This window comes from Bos grunniens, chromosome 22, assembly GCF_055505025.1.
Source record: "Bos grunniens cultivar Pamir isolate PY7600 chromosome 22, Bosgru_T2T1.0, whole genome shotgun sequence".
Classification (NCBI taxonomy): Eukaryota; Metazoa; Chordata; class Mammalia; order Artiodactyla; family Bovidae; genus Bos; species Bos grunniens.
In genome coordinates, this window is record NC_141186.1 from 15,859,186 (window position 1) to 15,876,902 (window position 17,717).

Here is a 17,717-nt window from a genome sequence, read left to right on the forward strand (position 1 = left end):
ACAAGTCCATTCTTCTTGTCTGTCTTGTGGTATTTATTCCCTGGAGGTAGGACGTGGCACTCAGTGGGCCAGGCTCTGGTCATGAAACCATATGTCACAGGTTCCTGACCCTTCATGGCTATCTGCCATTTAGGTCACTTGGTGAGATTTTCATTTGCAGTTGGGAAATGCTCTGAAGAAATAAGATGCTTCAGTGATTTAGAAGGGAATAACCACTTGAAAACCATCTATAAAAGAGAATAAGGGAGCAGAACAAGTATGTAAAATAAAGCCAGTGATCCCTGCGTTGAACTGACTACGTTTTAGAAAATGATTCTTGAATGTTTGTGCCTCATAAATGTGAACTACTGTATGAGGACCAAGAACCACTAAGTATTAGCAATGGATGAATGAGAGAATGCTTGAAATAATTAGCAGGTTTAAATTGGCTGATTGCTGCTAAATATTGAGTGAGACTCTACAGAATATGTTGGATATGAAGGCCTATATTTTTTACTGTGTAAAAATTGCATCTTGAAACACAAGTGGATTTCACAATAACAAGGTTCTTTGGGTTTTCAGAGATCCCAAGTCATGAGTGAAGGCAGTGTGTTTTTTCTGATTACTGTTAATGGTCCCTACTGGTGCCAATTGCTTACCTTACAGAAATTTTTCCTCCTCCATTCTGATGGAGCAGATTAGTTCAGATTTACATAGAAGATCTGATGTTATGGCTAACTGAACAATTCAGCAGATTCACAGATCCAGACGTAGTTAAACACAAGAGATGGCCACCTACATTTGTTCATAATTATAGCAGGCTCACAGTCAGTGAGGTTTAGCAAAGTTGCACTCATACTAAACATATGGGTGGTCGTCAGGGTCACCGTCTGTGTGATCTGAGAGGTTTTACCTGAGCCAGAAAAGCTGCTGGGTGGCATATATGTATTTCCTCTGGTGCAGTAGAGTAGTCTGTTTTGTATTGTAAGGAACTACCTACTCTAAATGTCACTTATCCAACTTTAACTTGATCCAAGCACCTTTTTAAAAACTTTTGTTTAATTATTTTGAGAGAGAGGTACAGAGATTCCATATGTAATCCCTGTTCTTACATGTGCATGGCCTCCCCTACAAGGACCATTTTTATTATGCTGTCATGAGTTTAAAATAAATTTTTGCATTTCACAAAGACTTTGGTGGGAGGGTGAGAGGAAGGGGAAAATGGTCTAATAGAGACCAAATGAAATTCAGTTAATTTCCTTCACTCATTGTGCATCTTGTCTTTCTTTTTTTTTTTTGAGTGAACTTTGAGAATACCACTTTCTGCTTTGCCGCCTCAGGTATGACAGATATAGTTTTCATCGTTTTTCTCCTAAGAGAACCACACACAGCTCTTTAACTTCTGTTGTTTCTATGCGTGGAGAAAAAAACCACAAAGACAACATTTTTTTTACTTACTGGGACTTAAGTCCCAATCTGTATATATTAATCCTGTCTTTTATGGGCAGCCCCGTTCTTTCATTCTTGGTTTATTTTTATAGGATGGTTTGGGGAAAAGAGCAAAAATTCCTAGATTAAAATACTTGTTTTGGAAGGATTCCAATAATAGAGAACAAGTAAAAACTGATTTTTTCCAGTTTTTGGTACATTAGGTCAACCTGTGTGCTTGATCTCTATGAGCAGCAGAGTGCCTCTGTCCATAAAAGTTGTTCTACCTTGTGGCAGTGACCCCATATATTTCCCAGATTCTTGATACTGATTATCAAGAATCAGTAATCAAAGATTCAGCAATTGTGATACTTCATGTAAAAGTACCTGGCTAAATCCTCCATTGAAATACCAGTGTTGAATGAAACACTCTAACATTATAATCCAGCAGGTTGTGTGTGTTTAAATAATGTTGAGTGACTTTGTGTGCCTGTAAGGCTTACAGTGCATTGGGGGAAGAGACAGAAATAACCACATGAGTAGCATGGCAGCTGTGAGATCTCTTAATGAATACCTGGCTCTGGCTCAGGGTCCATTGTGGTCCTCTAAAGTACAACTGCAGCTGACGTGGAGGTCTCAAAGGAAAGTAGCAGGAGAGCATTCTAGGCAGTAGGGACAGAAATCGCAAAGGCCCTGTGCTAGGGGGACCCCTGGGCCATTCTGGAAGAGCAGTGCGGTGGATGGGCAGAGAAGTTACAAACTGACTAATAGATTATTCCATATGGAGGCACAAACCCCATGTTCCTTCCCCAAAATGACCTTAGTTCATCTCAGTCCTCGTACCATGATGTGTAATAATTAGACAGGTTGCCTGTGATTTTACCTGTAGATTGGTGTGCTGTATGACAAGCAGGAAGCACTGTGTGAGGTGTCCTGGGCTGCCATGCTACACTACAGAATCTTCATCAAGCAGCGTCCGAGCACCGTAAGGTGGCAACAGAGGGAGAGTAGAGTAAACCAGCAAAAGTAGCCAAAGATACCATCTCCTTTCTTATATCTCTCTGTTCCTTTTTAATTTTCTTTTACTTCTGGCTCCTGCCACTCAGGATCCCATGGGCTTCTCCAGTGGCTCAGTGGTAAAGAATTCACCTGCCAAGTAGCAGAGATCCAGGAGACAGTTTGATCCCTGGGTCAGGAAGATCCCCTGGAGGAGGAACCAGCAACCTGCTCCATTCTTGCCTGGAAAATCCCATGGATAGAGGAGCGTGGCAGGCTACAGTCCACAGGGTTGCAAAAAGTTGGACATGACTTAGCAACTAAACAACAACAACTCAGGATCCTGTACAAAGACAGTCTGTTTTTTATAGGTATTTGTTATAAACTAAGGAAAAGGACACTATGAAAACTTTTATTAACTTAGAAAGTGTTTAGCAAAGAGATCATTCCAAGTCACAACAGAATAGGTTACATCTGGTCTTTTTCACTCAAAGGTTTTCAGATCATCTTGCTTTTGATCTTGCCTGGCTGTCTCCTGACCATGTGGAGCTGGGCTGAGCATTTCTTATTGGTTCCTCTTGAGATGAAAGACTGAGTGTTCTATTTGACCCAGTTAGAGGCATTTAAGTTCATTGTTCTGTGCTCCATCCTTCCCTCAGTAGCTTGTAACTAATGGGAAATACCTGGGGTAACTGCATCTTGAGAATGTCTCCTTTGTGTACTGACTTCTTTCTTGTCCTTTTCCTTGTTTCCTAGTACGTCCTGTAAACTCCTTTGTACATTTTGGTTCTGGATCTGGCTGTTTTGTTGTATTATTACTGGCTGGTGGCTGACTTATGTCACATGAATGTCTGGTTAGTATAGCGTTGTTGGCATATAGGCTCAGCTGTCCCATAAGCATGTTGGAGCAGGTGTTACCTACGTCTTAGGCCTGGAGGCTGTAATCTGGTCATCATCTTCAGACTCAAGACCTACTGTAATGACTAAGCTGGAGAAGAATGCTTCTTTATGTTTTGAAACTGATGAACTGTTCTCTTGTTCCTGCTTTGCTGGTTCTTTGTTTTTCTTGCAGTTTGCATTAGTCTCTGAATCTCGATATAGATGTCTGATAAGCTGACTCATATGCTGTCTGGCTAGAACCATTCTTTAAGCCTAGATGTGAACTGACAATCCCATCAAGCTGTCTTCTCTGGGATATTAGAAGGTGGGTTCTGGATTACTATATGAGTTTGGATCCCAGGAAGAGCAATGGTAAAGAAACTACTTGCCAGTGCAGGAGACACAGGAGACGCAGGTTCAGTCCCTGCATCGGGGAGCTTCCCTGGAGACGGAAATGGCAACCCACTCCAGTATTCTTGCCTGGAGAATCCCATGGACAGAAGAGCTGGCCGGGCTATAGTTCATGGGGTTGCAAAGAGTCGGATGCGACCAAGTGACTGAGCACTCACACACACATACATTAAAAGTAAATAATTCCTGTCAAATGAGTCACACAGTACATCTCAGCTTTCTTCTCATGTCATGAGATGAAAGATGGGGCTGAGTATTCTCCAAGAGTCCATGGAGCTCTATGCTCTGGGTCTGTTCTCCGAAGCTTTCTGTCTGAGAAAATGCTGTCATAGCAAAGTACTCATTACTAACTAATCTGTGCTGACACAAATACTAAAACTTTTTATTATTTATTTATCTATTCTGGCTTTTCTGGATCTTGGCCGCTATGCACGCTTTTCTGTAGTTGCAGCGAGCGGGAGGTACTCTGGTTGCCGTGCGTGGGCTCTTCATTTCAGTGGCTTCTCTTCTTGTGGAGCACAGGCTCTAGGCACATGGGCTCAGTAGTTGCGGCGCACGGGCTTGGTTGCTCCGTGGCACGTGATATCTTCCCAGACCAGGGATTGAACCCATGTCCCTCTCATTGACAGGTGAATTGTTGAGCACTGGACCACTGGGGAAATCCAAAAATAATAAAACTTTTTGCATTGGGAATAATAGCTATCTGTTCCCATATTCTGGTTTCTTTACGTTTCTATTTCAGTTGGACTTAGGAAAGGGACTTCAGAATCAGTGTCCGTTCATCCTTGGGAGATCTTTGCTGACATCCGTTGGCTGTTTTGGCTACAGTTGATGTGTGGTACTGTGATGCAATCATGAGGACGTGGTCCTGGGTTTCTCTCATCGGAAAGACGCTTCATTAGATGGAAAAATTAAAACTCTTGATGCCGTGAAGCAATTTGATATGAGTTCGAACTGAAGGGGTTCTGTCTCTTTAATCACTAAAGAAGAAAATTAGGAAAGAATTATGAACAGAATCTCATGCCAGGATGTCATTATGTTATGGGTAGGGTACATGCATTCCTGTTCATCAAACTGAAATCCCAAACTAGGGGGTGTATTTTTGGCCCATAGTATTATTTTTATGTTTGTGAAAAGTTCATTCAAAGTCCTTTTGAATCCACCCAAAGTCCTAATGCTTGTTAAACTTGTAGAATGATTTGGCTCATAGGAAATAACTATTTTTGGTGCCTGAAGTTATTTTATGAGTGTAGTATTAATCTCCAGTCATTTCTGCAGTGTCAACATTGAGGTATATGGAACCGTATCATTTGCCAGAGTGTAGCTTAAACAACAAATACTGTCTTTTCTGATTCTCAAGAATAGTTACAGTTATCATATACCCTCTCACACATCCATTATTATCTGTATTTAGATAGATTAAATATGAAGCCCTCCTTCTACCAGACACCTCTCAAATTCTACCGAATCTCATCAGTTCACATATAATAAGAGCGAGAGGTAGCCTGTTCAGTCCTCAGTTTTCTCTTCAATGCCAGGTGTTTGAAGGAGGTTCATTCTACCTTTTTATAAATCATGTAAGTTCTTTCTAGTCCTAGGGTGAATTTGCCAAATGATCTTTAGTCTGTTCTTTCCCGTACAGGGTTAGTCATCTCATTTTAGTGGAGCCTTGGGGTTTTTCTGAACGACCAGACCTTGCTGATCAAGAGAGACCAATTCCAGTTTGGATCAGAGCCTTGGGAGCAGCGTTGACTCCCTTTAACCCTTTAGCTGGCCTCAGGATTGCAGGGCCGTTTGGTGAGTGCTTTTATACCTGTATCCTGTGTGTGTGTTTGTGCCCAGTCACTCAGTTGTGTCCCGCTTTGTGACCCCACAGGCTGTAGCCCACCGTGCTCCTCTGTCCATGGGATTCTCCAGGCAAGAATACTGGAATGGGTTGCCATTTCTTTCTCCAGGGGATCTTCCTGACCCAGGGATCAAACTGCATCTCTTGCATCTCCTGCATTGGCAGGCAGATTCTTTACCACTGTGCCACCTGGAATGCCACATATCTGTATCCCTGGAGAGCACAATGTTTATAGAGAACAACAGAGGTGTATTTGCTGAACTACCATTGTTAGTTAAAATCTTGAAAACAAAAACAAACCTTACTTTTTCTCCTCCTCCTCTAAAAAATACCAGTCAATGCCTAAAGATGACTGAAACCAGGCTCCTCTCCTCAAAGAGGAATCTTTTTATGGTAAACATTACAGATAATTAGCAGGCAGTTCAGTTCAGTCGCTTAGTTGTGTCCAACTCTTTGCGACCCCATGAATCACAGCACGCCAGGCCTCCCTGTCCATCACCAACTCCCAGAGTTCACACAAACTCATATGCATTGAGTCAGTGATACCATCCAGCCATCTCCTCCTCTGTCATCCCCTTCTCCTCCTGCCCCCAATCCCTCCCAGCATCAGAGTCTTTTCCAATGAGTCAAGTCTTCACATGAGGTGGCCGAAGTATTGGAGTTTCAGCTTTAGCATCATTCCTTCCAAACAATACCCAGGACTGATCTCCTTTAGAATGGACTGGTTGGATCTCCTTGCAGTCCAAGGGACTCTCAAGAGTCTTCTCCAACACCACAGTTCAAAAGCATCAATTCTTCGGCGCTCAGCCTTCTTCACAGTCCAACTCTCACATCCATATATGACCACTGGAAAAACCATAGCCTTGACTATACGGACCTTTGTTGGCAAAGTGATGTCTTTGCTTTTGAATATGCTATGTAGGTTGGTCATAACTTTCCTTCCAGGGAGTAAGCATCTTAAGCTAAGGATAAGGTTAGGCGACCTTGAACATTCTGAAAAAAGCCAAGGCAGGGATGTCACAGGTAGTGTATTTACTAGCCTGGGGCATGGGAGGAAGTGATCTGTTGGGGAGTGTTTAACCAGCTAATGATATCCAGCTGACAGGTCACAAAGCCAGACCTAATCGATGACCTGGGATAATAACCATCACTTAGATTCCTTTCTTGCCCTATAATGTTAGTGTTAAGAAGATAAAGTCGTTCTTTCCTACAAAGATTTGGGGGAAGTCTCTGATTTAAGTTCATTTCACTCTCGACTCCTCTGTCTCAGCCTCACTCACCTCGTTGTCATGGATGGTGACAGTCTGCACCTCTGCCTTTCCCTCTTACGGCTTGTGTCAATGAAAAGGACTTTAGGCTGGAAGTAACAGAAGACCTCAGCAGCCTAAAGCAGAAGGCCTTTTATTGTTTTCTTAACAAGCAGTCTGGAGGCAGGTGGTTTTAGCATTTTTTTCTCGAAGTTGGCTCCTTGGTGAAGGGTCTGGGTCTGCGTATGTGATTCTCTTGACCTTTTACCTCACAGTTCAGCAGTTGCTATTACAGACAGCGTCAGCTCGTCAAGCAGCACTATGAACAAGAAGGGAAAGCATAAGGCTCTATGTCAGGGAACAAGGTCTCCCCTAGGAGCCCCAGTAGGCTTCCCCGTGTGTCTCTGCCCACCCCTGATGTTCTTCCATCAACCAAGAAGACTCTTCTGTGACTGATCAGTCAGCCTTCATTTATTTCCAGGGGTTCGAGTGAGGGGCCTGCTTTCCTGGGCACGTTGTTGCCTAACTGACACACAGAAGTCAGGTTCGCTTAGCAGGAAAAGAAGATTGGCCTGGTGGGTGGGTGAGGGTGTGGCAGCAACTTCTGTGTAGGTGGCTGCAGACTCTGCCACCCTCTCTGCCCAGGCCCAGCCCCTCCTTGTCCCAGTGCCATCCCTTTGGGGTGTGGAGAGCAGCAGGATGCAGGAATGAGAAGAGGGCATAGAGAATGATTTGGTGACCATGCCACATGCCCTCAGTACTGATGTAGATAACCTCTCTTCACCAGTCCAGTTCAGTTCAGTTGCTCAGTCGTGTCCAACTCTTTGTGACCCCATGGACTGCAGAAGCCAGGTCATCACCAACTCCTGGAGCCTACTCAAACTCATGTCCACTGTGTCGGTGATGCCATCCAACCATCTCATCCTCGGTCATCCCCTTCTCCTCCCGCCCTCAATCTTTCCTAGCATCAGGGTCTTTTCTAGTGACCCGGTTCTTCACATCAGGTGGCCAAAGTACTGGAGTTTCAGCTTCAGCATCAGTCCTTCCAATGAACACTCAGGACTGATTTCCTTTAGGATGGACTGGTTGGATCTCTTTGCAGTCCAAAGACTCTCAAGAGTCTTCTCCAACACGACAGTTCAAAAGCATCAATTCTTTGGTGCTCAGCTTTCTTTATAGTCCAACTGTCACATCCATACATGACTACTGGAAAAACAATAGCTTTGACTATACGGACCTTTGTTGGCAAAGTAATGTCTCTGCTTCTTAATATGATGTCTAGGTTAGTCATACCTTTTCTTCCAAGGAGCAAGCGTCTTTTGATTTCATGGCTGCAGTCACCATCTGCAGTGATTTTGGAGCCCCCAAAAATAAAGTCTGTCACTGTTTCCATTGTTTCCCAATCTGTTTGCCATGAAGTGATGGGACCAGATGCCATGATCTTAGTCTTCTGAATGTTGAGTTTTAAGCCAACTTTTTCATTCTCCTCTTTCACTTTCATCAAGAGGCTCTTTAGTTCTTCTTCGCTTTCTACTATGAGGGTGGTGTCATCTGCATATCTGAGGTTGATAATATTTCTCTCGGCAGTCTTGATTCCAGCTTGTGCTTCTTTCAGCCTGGCATTTCACATGATGTACTCTGCATATGAGTTAAACAAGCAGGGTGACAATATACAACCTTTATGTACTCCTTTCCCGATTTGGAACCAGTCGTTGTTCCATGTCCAGTTCTAACTGTTGCTTCTTGACCTACATACAGATTTCTCAAGAGGCAGGTCAGATGGTCTGGTATTCCCATCTCTTGAAGAATTTTCCATAGTTTATTGTGATCCACACAGTCAAAGGCTTTGGCGTACTCAATAAAGCAGAAGTAAATGTTTTTCTGGAACTCTCTTGCTTTTTGATGATCCAGCAGATGTTGGCAATTTGATCTCTGGTTCCTCTGCCTTTTCTAAATCCAGCTTGAACATCTGGAAATTCACAGTTCACATAATGTTGAAGCGCCAGCACCCCTCATCCCAGTAGGGCTCAGCAGCTTAGGTGTCAGGTCCTCCTTTGATAAGCTGCTTAAGAGCTTTAGAGGTCTGAAATGTAAATGGATTTTGCTTGATCATAGCTCTACATGTAGCAGTAATGGGGCAAGTAAAGGATGAGAGGAAATCAGGAGATAGTGACGGGGGCGGGAGAAGGCCGAGGAGGGACCTTTCATGCCCTCTGCCTCCCGTTGGTGCTCACACAGGGTGAGAGGGCGGTATAGAATGTCTCCTGCATCATGAGAATCCTTGGTGGAGCTGTGTGGTTCCTTCAGAGAATCAGGGAGGCAGGTGAAGGAAGGAAGACCTTGCTACAGTAACGGGAAGTCGTAGCAGAGAGGGAAACCAGCCAGTCCTTGGGCCCTAGAAGGAAAACAGTGACTTGAGAAAAGGTTCCTACTCTTCTTCCTCTTTCCTCTGGGGCCCTGCTCCTGCCTCTCACCTCAGGGGTGGGGCCGTGGGAGCCACTGTGGATGACTGTAGTGGGCAATACTGCTAGTGTGCCAAGCAGAAAGTCTGAATGCATTTTCCCCAGAAATATTTATATCCCAGTTTACTTCATTTGACTTCCCTTGTGGCTCAGATGGTAAAGAATCTGCCTGAAATGCAAGAGGCCCGGGTTCAATCCCTGGGTCAGGAAGACCTCCTGGAAAAGGAAATGGCAACCCACTCCAGTATTCTTGCCTGGAGAACTCCATGGACAGAGGAGCCTGGAGGGCTACAGTCCATGAGATCACAAAGAATCAGACACAACTGAGTGACTTTCACTTCACTTTACTTCATTTAGATGCTGCTGCTGCTGCTGCTAAGTCGCTTCAGTCGTGTCCAACTCTGTGCGACCCCATAGAAAGCAGCCCACTAGGCTCCTATGTCCCTGGGATTCTCCAGGCAAGAATACTGGAGTGGGTTGCCATTTCCTTCTCCAGTGCATGAAAGTGAAAAGTGAAAGTGAAGTCACTCAGTCGTGCCGAACTCTTAGCAACCCCATGGACTGGAGCCTACTAGGCTTCTCCGTCCATGGGATTTTCCAGGCAAGAGTACTGGAGTGGGGTACCATTTAGATGCTAATGTGTTGTAAATGTGGAGAAGATACAAATTATTAAGTTAATTTTATGGTATGCCTTGTTGTATTCACCTGCCTTGTTTAATATAATTTATTTTCCTACAAAAACAAGTCTTAGGCAACTGTTTTTGACCTCCTGAAGCATATCTGTAAGTCAGTATATGACAGTGTTTCATTCGTATTGTAATCTTTCCTTAGGGAACTTGAGAGCAATTTCTAGGATCTGTGCTTTTTTGAACCTAAAGTGCGTATTTGAACATATGCCTAATGTAGCATTTAATATTTATTATAGAAGCAAACACTGAAATCTTCTCTTGTTTAGTATCGTTTAGTGACTCAATCGTGTCTGACTCTTTGCAACTCCATGAACTGTAGCCAGCCAGGCTTCTCTGTCCTTGGGGTTTCCCAGGCAAAAATACTGGAGTGGGTTGCCATTTCCTTCTCCAGGGGACCTTCCTGACCCAGGGACTGAATCTGCATCTCTTGCACTGGCAGGCGGATTCTTTACCACTGAGCCACCAGGGAAGCCCCGAAATCTTCTCTACTATTATATAAATTAATTACAACTTAAAATGTTTGTTTTCTATTATATAGGTTTAAGTCTAGTACAGCGTTTAAGGCCTGATTTCAAACGGAAGTATTCTTCAATGTTTGACGATGATACAGTGACGGAATACATCTACCACTGTAATGTCCAGACTCCAAGGTAAGGGTCTCGATTCTAAATCTACTGTGTTTGTGTTTTAGACTTTTCTTTTTTGAAAATGTGTGAACAGTCCAGGAGATATTTATCAGTATGTAAATGACTCAATTTAAAAGGACAAGTAGTTCTTAATTTGCTCATCTATTCATGGAGAACCTGTGATGTAAAACACTGTACTGGATTCTGATGAGAGATTAAAAAGTCAGATGTACTTTCTTCCCTTAAGGGGCCCATGGACAAGTTGAGGGAAGTCTTGGTCTCTGGCGTCTTATTAAGGTGACCAGAGTTGAGAGATCATAAAGAATTTCAAATAAAACAGTGTTCTCAAACTGAGTATGAATGTTGTACAAAAAAGGAGCTCTGGTGTAAACAAAAGTAAATGGTCTTCTATACCATAGATCTTCTTAGAACCATTTATTATTCCAAAGGGTTTTACATCTCCCAGGCGTGTGGCAGAGACAAGGCAGCCTTTTCAAGTTCATTTGCTGATGGCACCCTTCTGTACACAGCACCTCTTCAGTACTGTGCATCAGCCTGAGATACACTGAGAGCGGAGAGGGGATGGGGAGTCTATATTAATTTTGACAGTGATTAGGAGAGAGAGCATAGTAGCTAGAGGAAGCAAGAGAGCCAAGCAAAGGTATAGCTTATTTAAAAGGAAAAAAAAAAAAAAGACTTCTAGATGTCAAATACAAGGTGCCAGTGGAGAGAATGGAGCTTGAAAGTCTTGAGGAGCTGGGAGGAGCCCCGAAACCAGAGCCTAGAGTCGGTATGGAGAGGATCAAGAACGGAGTGTGATGGTGAGAGCTCTGATTTCCATTCTTCTTTCTGTACCAGAATTGTTGAAGTAGTTTATCAGAAATGTGGTGTCTGAACCCTGTCTCTGAGACTGATTCAGTGGTTCTGGGCTGCATCTTTACCAGACGCTTCTGATGATTCCAGTAGAGGTGGGCCATAGACTATACTTAAAAATATAAAAATGGTTTCTCATCCTTTCTAATCCAGACTTGGGTGAAAGGCTGAGAGGTGAGATGCAGAAATAGCTCCTTCCCTTTTTTTTTCTTTGCCTCTCTCACTCATCTCAGGGCTTCTCTGATGGCTTAGATGGTAAAGAATCTGATGCCAATGCAGGAAATCTGGGTTCAGTCCCTGGGTCAGGAAGGTCCCCTGGAGAAAGAAATGAGAACCCACTCCAGTATTCTTGCCTGGGAAATCCCATGGACAGAGGAGCCTGGTAGGCTACCTTCCATGGGGTTGCAAAGAGTCAGACATGACTGAGCAACTAACACCACTTCTCTCAAAGAATATGTACACCTACTTTATTAAAAAGATTGAGGCCATGAGAGCACTGGAGGTATAGCTGTAGCTTCCATCTTTTTGATAAAGTAAGTTATAGGTTGTCTGCCAAAGGGGAGGGAGGCTGCAGAGGTTTGGAGTCTGCAAGTGATTGATGTTTTGTGACTCACCAGGCACTTGACTTGGGTGGATTCAGTCTGAACACTTCACTGACTTGTCCCAGCAATCGTTAGTGGCCTGTTCCAGGGAACTCATCTGTCTTCCTGTGTGGTTTCAGTGTTTTGTTCTTCACCTACTCACATTTCACAATCACGTGTGCCCATGTAGGCCTAGTTTGTGGCCTATCCTGTGGTGGAACTTGAATTCACAAATGGCCATTCACAAGTATGCCTAGTACCACAAAGAGACCAGAGAAGTGACCGCAGAGTGGATTTGTCTGAGGAGTTTGCCAGACGTTCTGTATTCTTTTATGTGACGCTCAGTCAGGTGTGGCCCACACGAGAGGACATAGGAGACGCTCAGGAGAACAAAGTTTAGTATACTCACAGGTCCTGGAGCGAGGTCACTGAGGAAGGCTCACAGAAGATGCAGCAGGTTCTGATCAGGTGGCAGAAGACAGGCGTGAGGGGAACTCCAGGAGGGAACCTTTACTGGGTTCTGCGGGAGATGCAGGCAGTGCAGGGTGGGCAGCGTAGGATGGACTGCTTAAGTTATTTCAGTGGGCTCTAAGATATCCAGGTGGTTTCTAGTTGTTTGGCACCTGGCCCTGGGATGACTAAGGCAGAGGAACATCACCTCCTGGGATGTTCAGGCCAGACAGAAGAGGCACAGCTCCATGTTAGTTAGTTTGCATATGAAGGGGTGGTCCCAGCTGAGTCCTTTGGTATCTCTAAAAATACGTTAACCCCAAGAGGCAGTCTCTTCCCAGCCAGAACAGTTTTTAGGGGGACTTCCCTAGTAGTCCATTGGCTATGACTGCATGCTCCCAAGCTCAGGTTCGATCCCCGGTCAGGAAGCTAGATCCCACTTGCCACAACTAAAGATACCAAATGCTGCAGCAAAGATTGAAGATCCCACATACTGCAACGAAGACCCAGTGCATCCAAATAAATAAATATATATTTGTTTTTTTAAAAAAGGTTTTCAAAGGTGTCAAACATCATAATATGCAGAAATTTAAAATATGTAACAATTCACAAAGAATACTTAATCTGAATTTGTTCTTATCTTGGTGTTGATGTTGCCATTGAAGGTAAAAAGCTGGTGTCATGAACCTGTGGAGAAGCTGCCTTGTGAATAAGTTAGAGTGGGGAAAAAAAAAGTATATTTCTACTCTCCCCAAAGGAAATTTGATAATTAGGGACTTAGGGTTACATGTTTTGATTTGGAGGAGGATCATTTTTTGTAAGAGATTTTTTTTTAGAGGTTAAAACATCCTTCTTTATCTAACAAAAAAGTATATCTTCTGTGAGGATGGTTCCTTACACTTCCTAGTAAATTATTTTCTGTGCAAGTTGCAGTCTTTCTTAAATGGGGGAGAATCTGAATATGAGCGTGTTTTAATAGAGGTGAGAGTGTGATGTGCACTTATCCCCCAGAATCATGCATGTGATTTTTCTCTCTTTAAGTGGTGAGACTGCGTTCAAAAACATGACTATCCCTTATGGATGGGCAAAAAGGCCAATGCTCCAGCGAATTGGCAAAATGCACCCTGACATTCCAGTTTCCGTGATCTTCGGCGCCCGATCCTGCATGGATGGCAATTCTGGCACCAGCATCCAGTCACTACGACCACAGTCATATGTGAAGACGATAGTAAGTGTGTGATGTAGTTTTGGTTCTCAGTTGCACATGAAGTCTGTTCTATTACCTTTGCTTTCATTGAGCCCTCTGGTCATCCCTGTGCCTTCACATCTTGGTCAGAGACCTGTAGTCATGTGTGATGGGGGCAGGGTTTGATCCAAACAAATCTTCGTGTCCAGACAGCAAATCACCATTCTTGGGGCCTTGTCAGTCCTGGAGCCACAGCATCTCTAAGGTGGGAGAGACCAAAGGAGGGACAGACGGGTCCAGTACCATCTCTCCCACCTCCCAAGGCAGCACATTCTCACCTTGGCTAGTGTTTCTGTCCGCCCTACTGTTAAAGATCAACCTAGAATGTTATTTTTGCATCTTAAAACTTTAGTAAGATTCACTGGATTTTCTCTTTATTCTCAGATCCTTTATTTAATCAAATATATACTAGTCACTGAGGATTAGTATTGCTTTTTCTTTCCTGTTTTATTCATGTATAGCCGTTGTCAGTTTCATTGCTCAGTGTCTTTAAGTGTGTAAAAGCATTCTTAAATGCTTTTACTCGCTGACCACCTGACGGCTTTTGGTTTCCTAGGCCATTCTCGGAGCAGGCCATTATGTGTATGCAGATCAGCCGGAAGACTTCAACCAGAAAGTGAAGGAGATCTGTGACACTGTGGACTGAGCACACTGCAGATGATGTGGGAAAGCCACACGCCGACACGCTCCTCAGCAGTAATTTACCGTCTGGGATGCAGAGTAAGGAATCTGACGCGAGAACCAGGCAGTCTTCCTGACTGTACTTTGCACATGTTTTCTTTATGAAGCTGCTCACACATTTAAACCAGTTAGTGCCTTCTAGAGGAATGACTTTCCTTTGTCCTACACAAAATCAAAATATATGAGTCTTCAAATCCAGTAACTGTAATAAAAGGTTATTTGTCCCTCTGCCATACTGAAAAACTGTAATTTTTCAACTGAAATTTTTATTTCTATCTAACTTTGCTAGGTCTGGTACTTTTTATATTGCCATCTATATTGCCAATTTTAACAAGTGGTTTTCTGAGTTTATTATTTTATATACTCCAAAGGTGCACTTTATTTTCCTTGCTTATATATACTGTGTCCAATAACTGATAGAGTTACTCAAAATTCAGTGTTTTTATGTAAAAATTTGTTATTTTCTTAGAATATGTCACTTTGTTTTTGAAATGAAGTATTGAGACAGGGTTTTGGTTAGGAAGATGGAAACTGATTTCTAGTATTGATTTCTCTGAGTATTTCATGTGCTGAAAAACCTTAACTAAAAGTCTCTGCTTTTCTCTCCCATTAATACTGTTATTCTTTTCTGTGAGCCAGGATGCAGCAGAAGGAACAGATTCCCTCACTGAGGGGACATTAAGACTATTACCTTCCAGTAAGCCAATCATATATTTTCATCTAACTCTTACAGACAGGTGCTAAAACTGGATTATATTTTTACCACTAAAATATAAAAATTGGTGGTGCCATTATGTCTCATGGCACCAGAAGTCAGCTAATATTGGTTGTTGTTGTTTTTTTTTTTGGAAGAGTTTTGTGTTGATTAAATAACTTACATACTTGAAGTTATATGACAAACGTTCTGTAAGGTGATTGAACTATGCAACAGTAACTACCATCAACCGTAGCACTTTCTTGCTGTGTTACTACAAGGGATGCTTCTCTGAAACTGTGAAGAAGCTCCACGTGGTACCTGGCTACTACTGAGAAGACCCTCTGCAAAAGAAAATGGCAGAGGGTGGTCACCAGCAAGGCACCTTTGCCTTTTGTTTTGCTTCACGTTGCCGGTCTAGGAAAAAGATGGTTGTGTAAATAAAAATGGTGAACTAGAGCAAACAATGACTTCATGGTTTTGATTGTTGCATTTGAAAAATGATCAATTAGTAAAGTTTTAGCTGTTAGGAAATGAAGTTGATGAACTGTGAGGAAGACCAGTTATTCTGTTTTCAACATTATCTTCCCATACCAAAAAAAAAAAAAAACAGCAAATTTTACTGAAGCACAACAGATAGCTTCCCAGTGAGCAGTTTGTGTCTCTGTTTTGGGATGGACTAGGTTAGGACAGAAGGTAACAGGAGAGCTAACCCTAGCCTGGAGAATAAAAGTAGCGTTTACTTTTTAGATTCAGAACTATTAATGGTGCAAATAATGTGGGTTATTTTGGTATTTTTATTTGACATACTCTCCAGTCTCTGTTCATTTTCCTTTGCTGGGCGAATGGCAGTTTTCAGTTGTCCAAGAAGGTTTCTGCACAGGAAATGTGGTCCTAACCCTTAGAGGGAAGTTACCAGGTTCACTTAAATGGGGCTTCTGGCCACTGATGTTCCAAGTGATTTAGGGAAAAGATGTACCCAAATGTCAAGTGGAACTTATCTTCCTACTGACTGATTTTGCTTTCTTTGAAAATTATTGTCATAATTCTTTTTTTAAAGGCGAATTTTACCTTGGGCTATTGTGTATGTCATTTTGTGACGATTGAGCTAGCACAAAAGTTCACAATCCTTGAGTTCCTGAAAATACAGTGGGTCCTAAATGTTTTCTTTTCTTAAAAGAATCTATTTCAGCATTTGACTTTGCTACATCATGCACAAGGTACCTTATTTTATAGAAAAAAATGTGACTGTGATAGTAGCAGTAGGACCAGTGTGTGTTTTCTTGTCTTTGGTATGGTCCTGTTGGTTTATACTAGTTATCATAGGACCATGGATGCAGTGAGTGTTGAGGGACACTTGTCTACATTCTTCCCTTGTGGGCCTTTCCTTGTGGCTCAGCTGGTAAAGAATCCGCCTGCGATGTCAGAAACCTGGGTTCGATCCCTGGGTTGGGAAGATGCCCTGGAGAAGGGAACGGATGCCCACTCTAGTATTCTGGCTTTCAAAGAGTCAGACACAACTGAGCGACTTTCACTTCACTAGTGTCTGCATTCTAAGGGAAGGCTGTTCCACCCCTGGCTTTACCTGTATCCATGTGTCCACTAGTATGATTTCTGTTTTCTTCTAAAACTAGTTTTAAAACAAACAAACTCTAGTTTATCTGGAGTTGGTTTTAGAATATTATCTAGAAGTACTTTTGAAATTTCTCCATTCATATACATCATATATTTATATTTAAAGGGCATACTAGATTCCAATTAAACAAGTCTTTTCCTACATAAAGGTATTGTAAAGAATAAACAGTAATAGCCAGAACTCAAAAAAAGAACAGTACAGAAGGAGGGATAACTCTACTAGATATATATCACACTGTAAACAATGGAGGAAAAGTCCAGGAATTTAGTGTATGATAAAGGAATCATCTTATTGGCGGAGAAAAAGACTTCAAAAAGTGATGTTGAGACAAATGTCATTAACCATATGGAAGATAATAAAATTGAATCCATTTCTCATACTGTACAGAAGGATAAAATCCAAATGGATTAGAGACCCACTTGTAAAAATGAAACCTTCTAAATAACTGGAAGAAAACATACCTGAATTCTTTTGTGACCTGAAAGTGGGGAAAACATTCCTGTGACTGAAAATCCAGGAACAATAAAAGGAGGAATTTATATGTTTAACGAAAAGAGTTTTGGATGGCCAAAAAAAGCAAAGTTAAAAGTAAATAATAAAGTGGCAAAAAATATTTTCAGCATTTATCACAAAGGGCTGATATAACCCTAATACATAAAGAATTTCTAAACTTTGAAAAGAACCAGAAAGAATTGGCAAAAAGATAGGGACAGTTCACAGAAAATAAAATGCAAATAGCTCTTAAACATATGAAGATAAACATAAAAAGAGAAATGCAAATTAAAACCACCAAGATAACCTTTCTTCCCTGTTGAATCGCAAAAAGTGCAAGTTATACAGTGAGACAGTGAGGAAACAGGCACTCCAAACAGTACCGATTCCTGTGGGTGGAATTTGTTAAAAATTCTCAAATTAAATATAAGTTTATCCCTCAACCTTAGTCTCACTTCTAAGTATCTGTCTGAGGTGTACTGGTAAAAATATGAGTCGGTG

The 17,717-nt window shown here is 42.3% G+C and overlaps 1 protein-coding gene across 9 annotated transcripts in view; it reads left to right on the forward strand.

Moving 5' to 3' along the window:
* The window catches only part of ABHD5 (abhydrolase domain containing 5, lysophosphatidic acid acyltransferase), a 41,817-nt gene extending 26,265 nt beyond the window's left edge, over positions 1-15,552 (forward strand). For 8 of the 9 annotated variants that reach the window (XM_086366289.1, XM_086366288.1, XM_086366295.1 and 5 more), the window contains 4 exons: positions 5,336-5,490; positions 10,476-10,587; positions 13,509-13,695; positions 14,270-15,552. In XM_086366289.1, the coding sequence (XP_086222415.1) occupies positions 5,336-5,490; positions 10,476-10,587; positions 13,509-13,695; positions 14,270-14,359 (544 nt within the window). In that variant the 3' untranslated portion in view covers positions 14,360-15,552. The remainder of the gene's footprint in view (positions 1-5,335; positions 5,491-10,475; positions 10,588-13,508; positions 13,696-14,269) is intronic. The other variant, XR_015151014.1, reaches the window with a different exon arrangement.
* Positions 15,553-17,717: the final 2,165 nt, after the last annotated feature.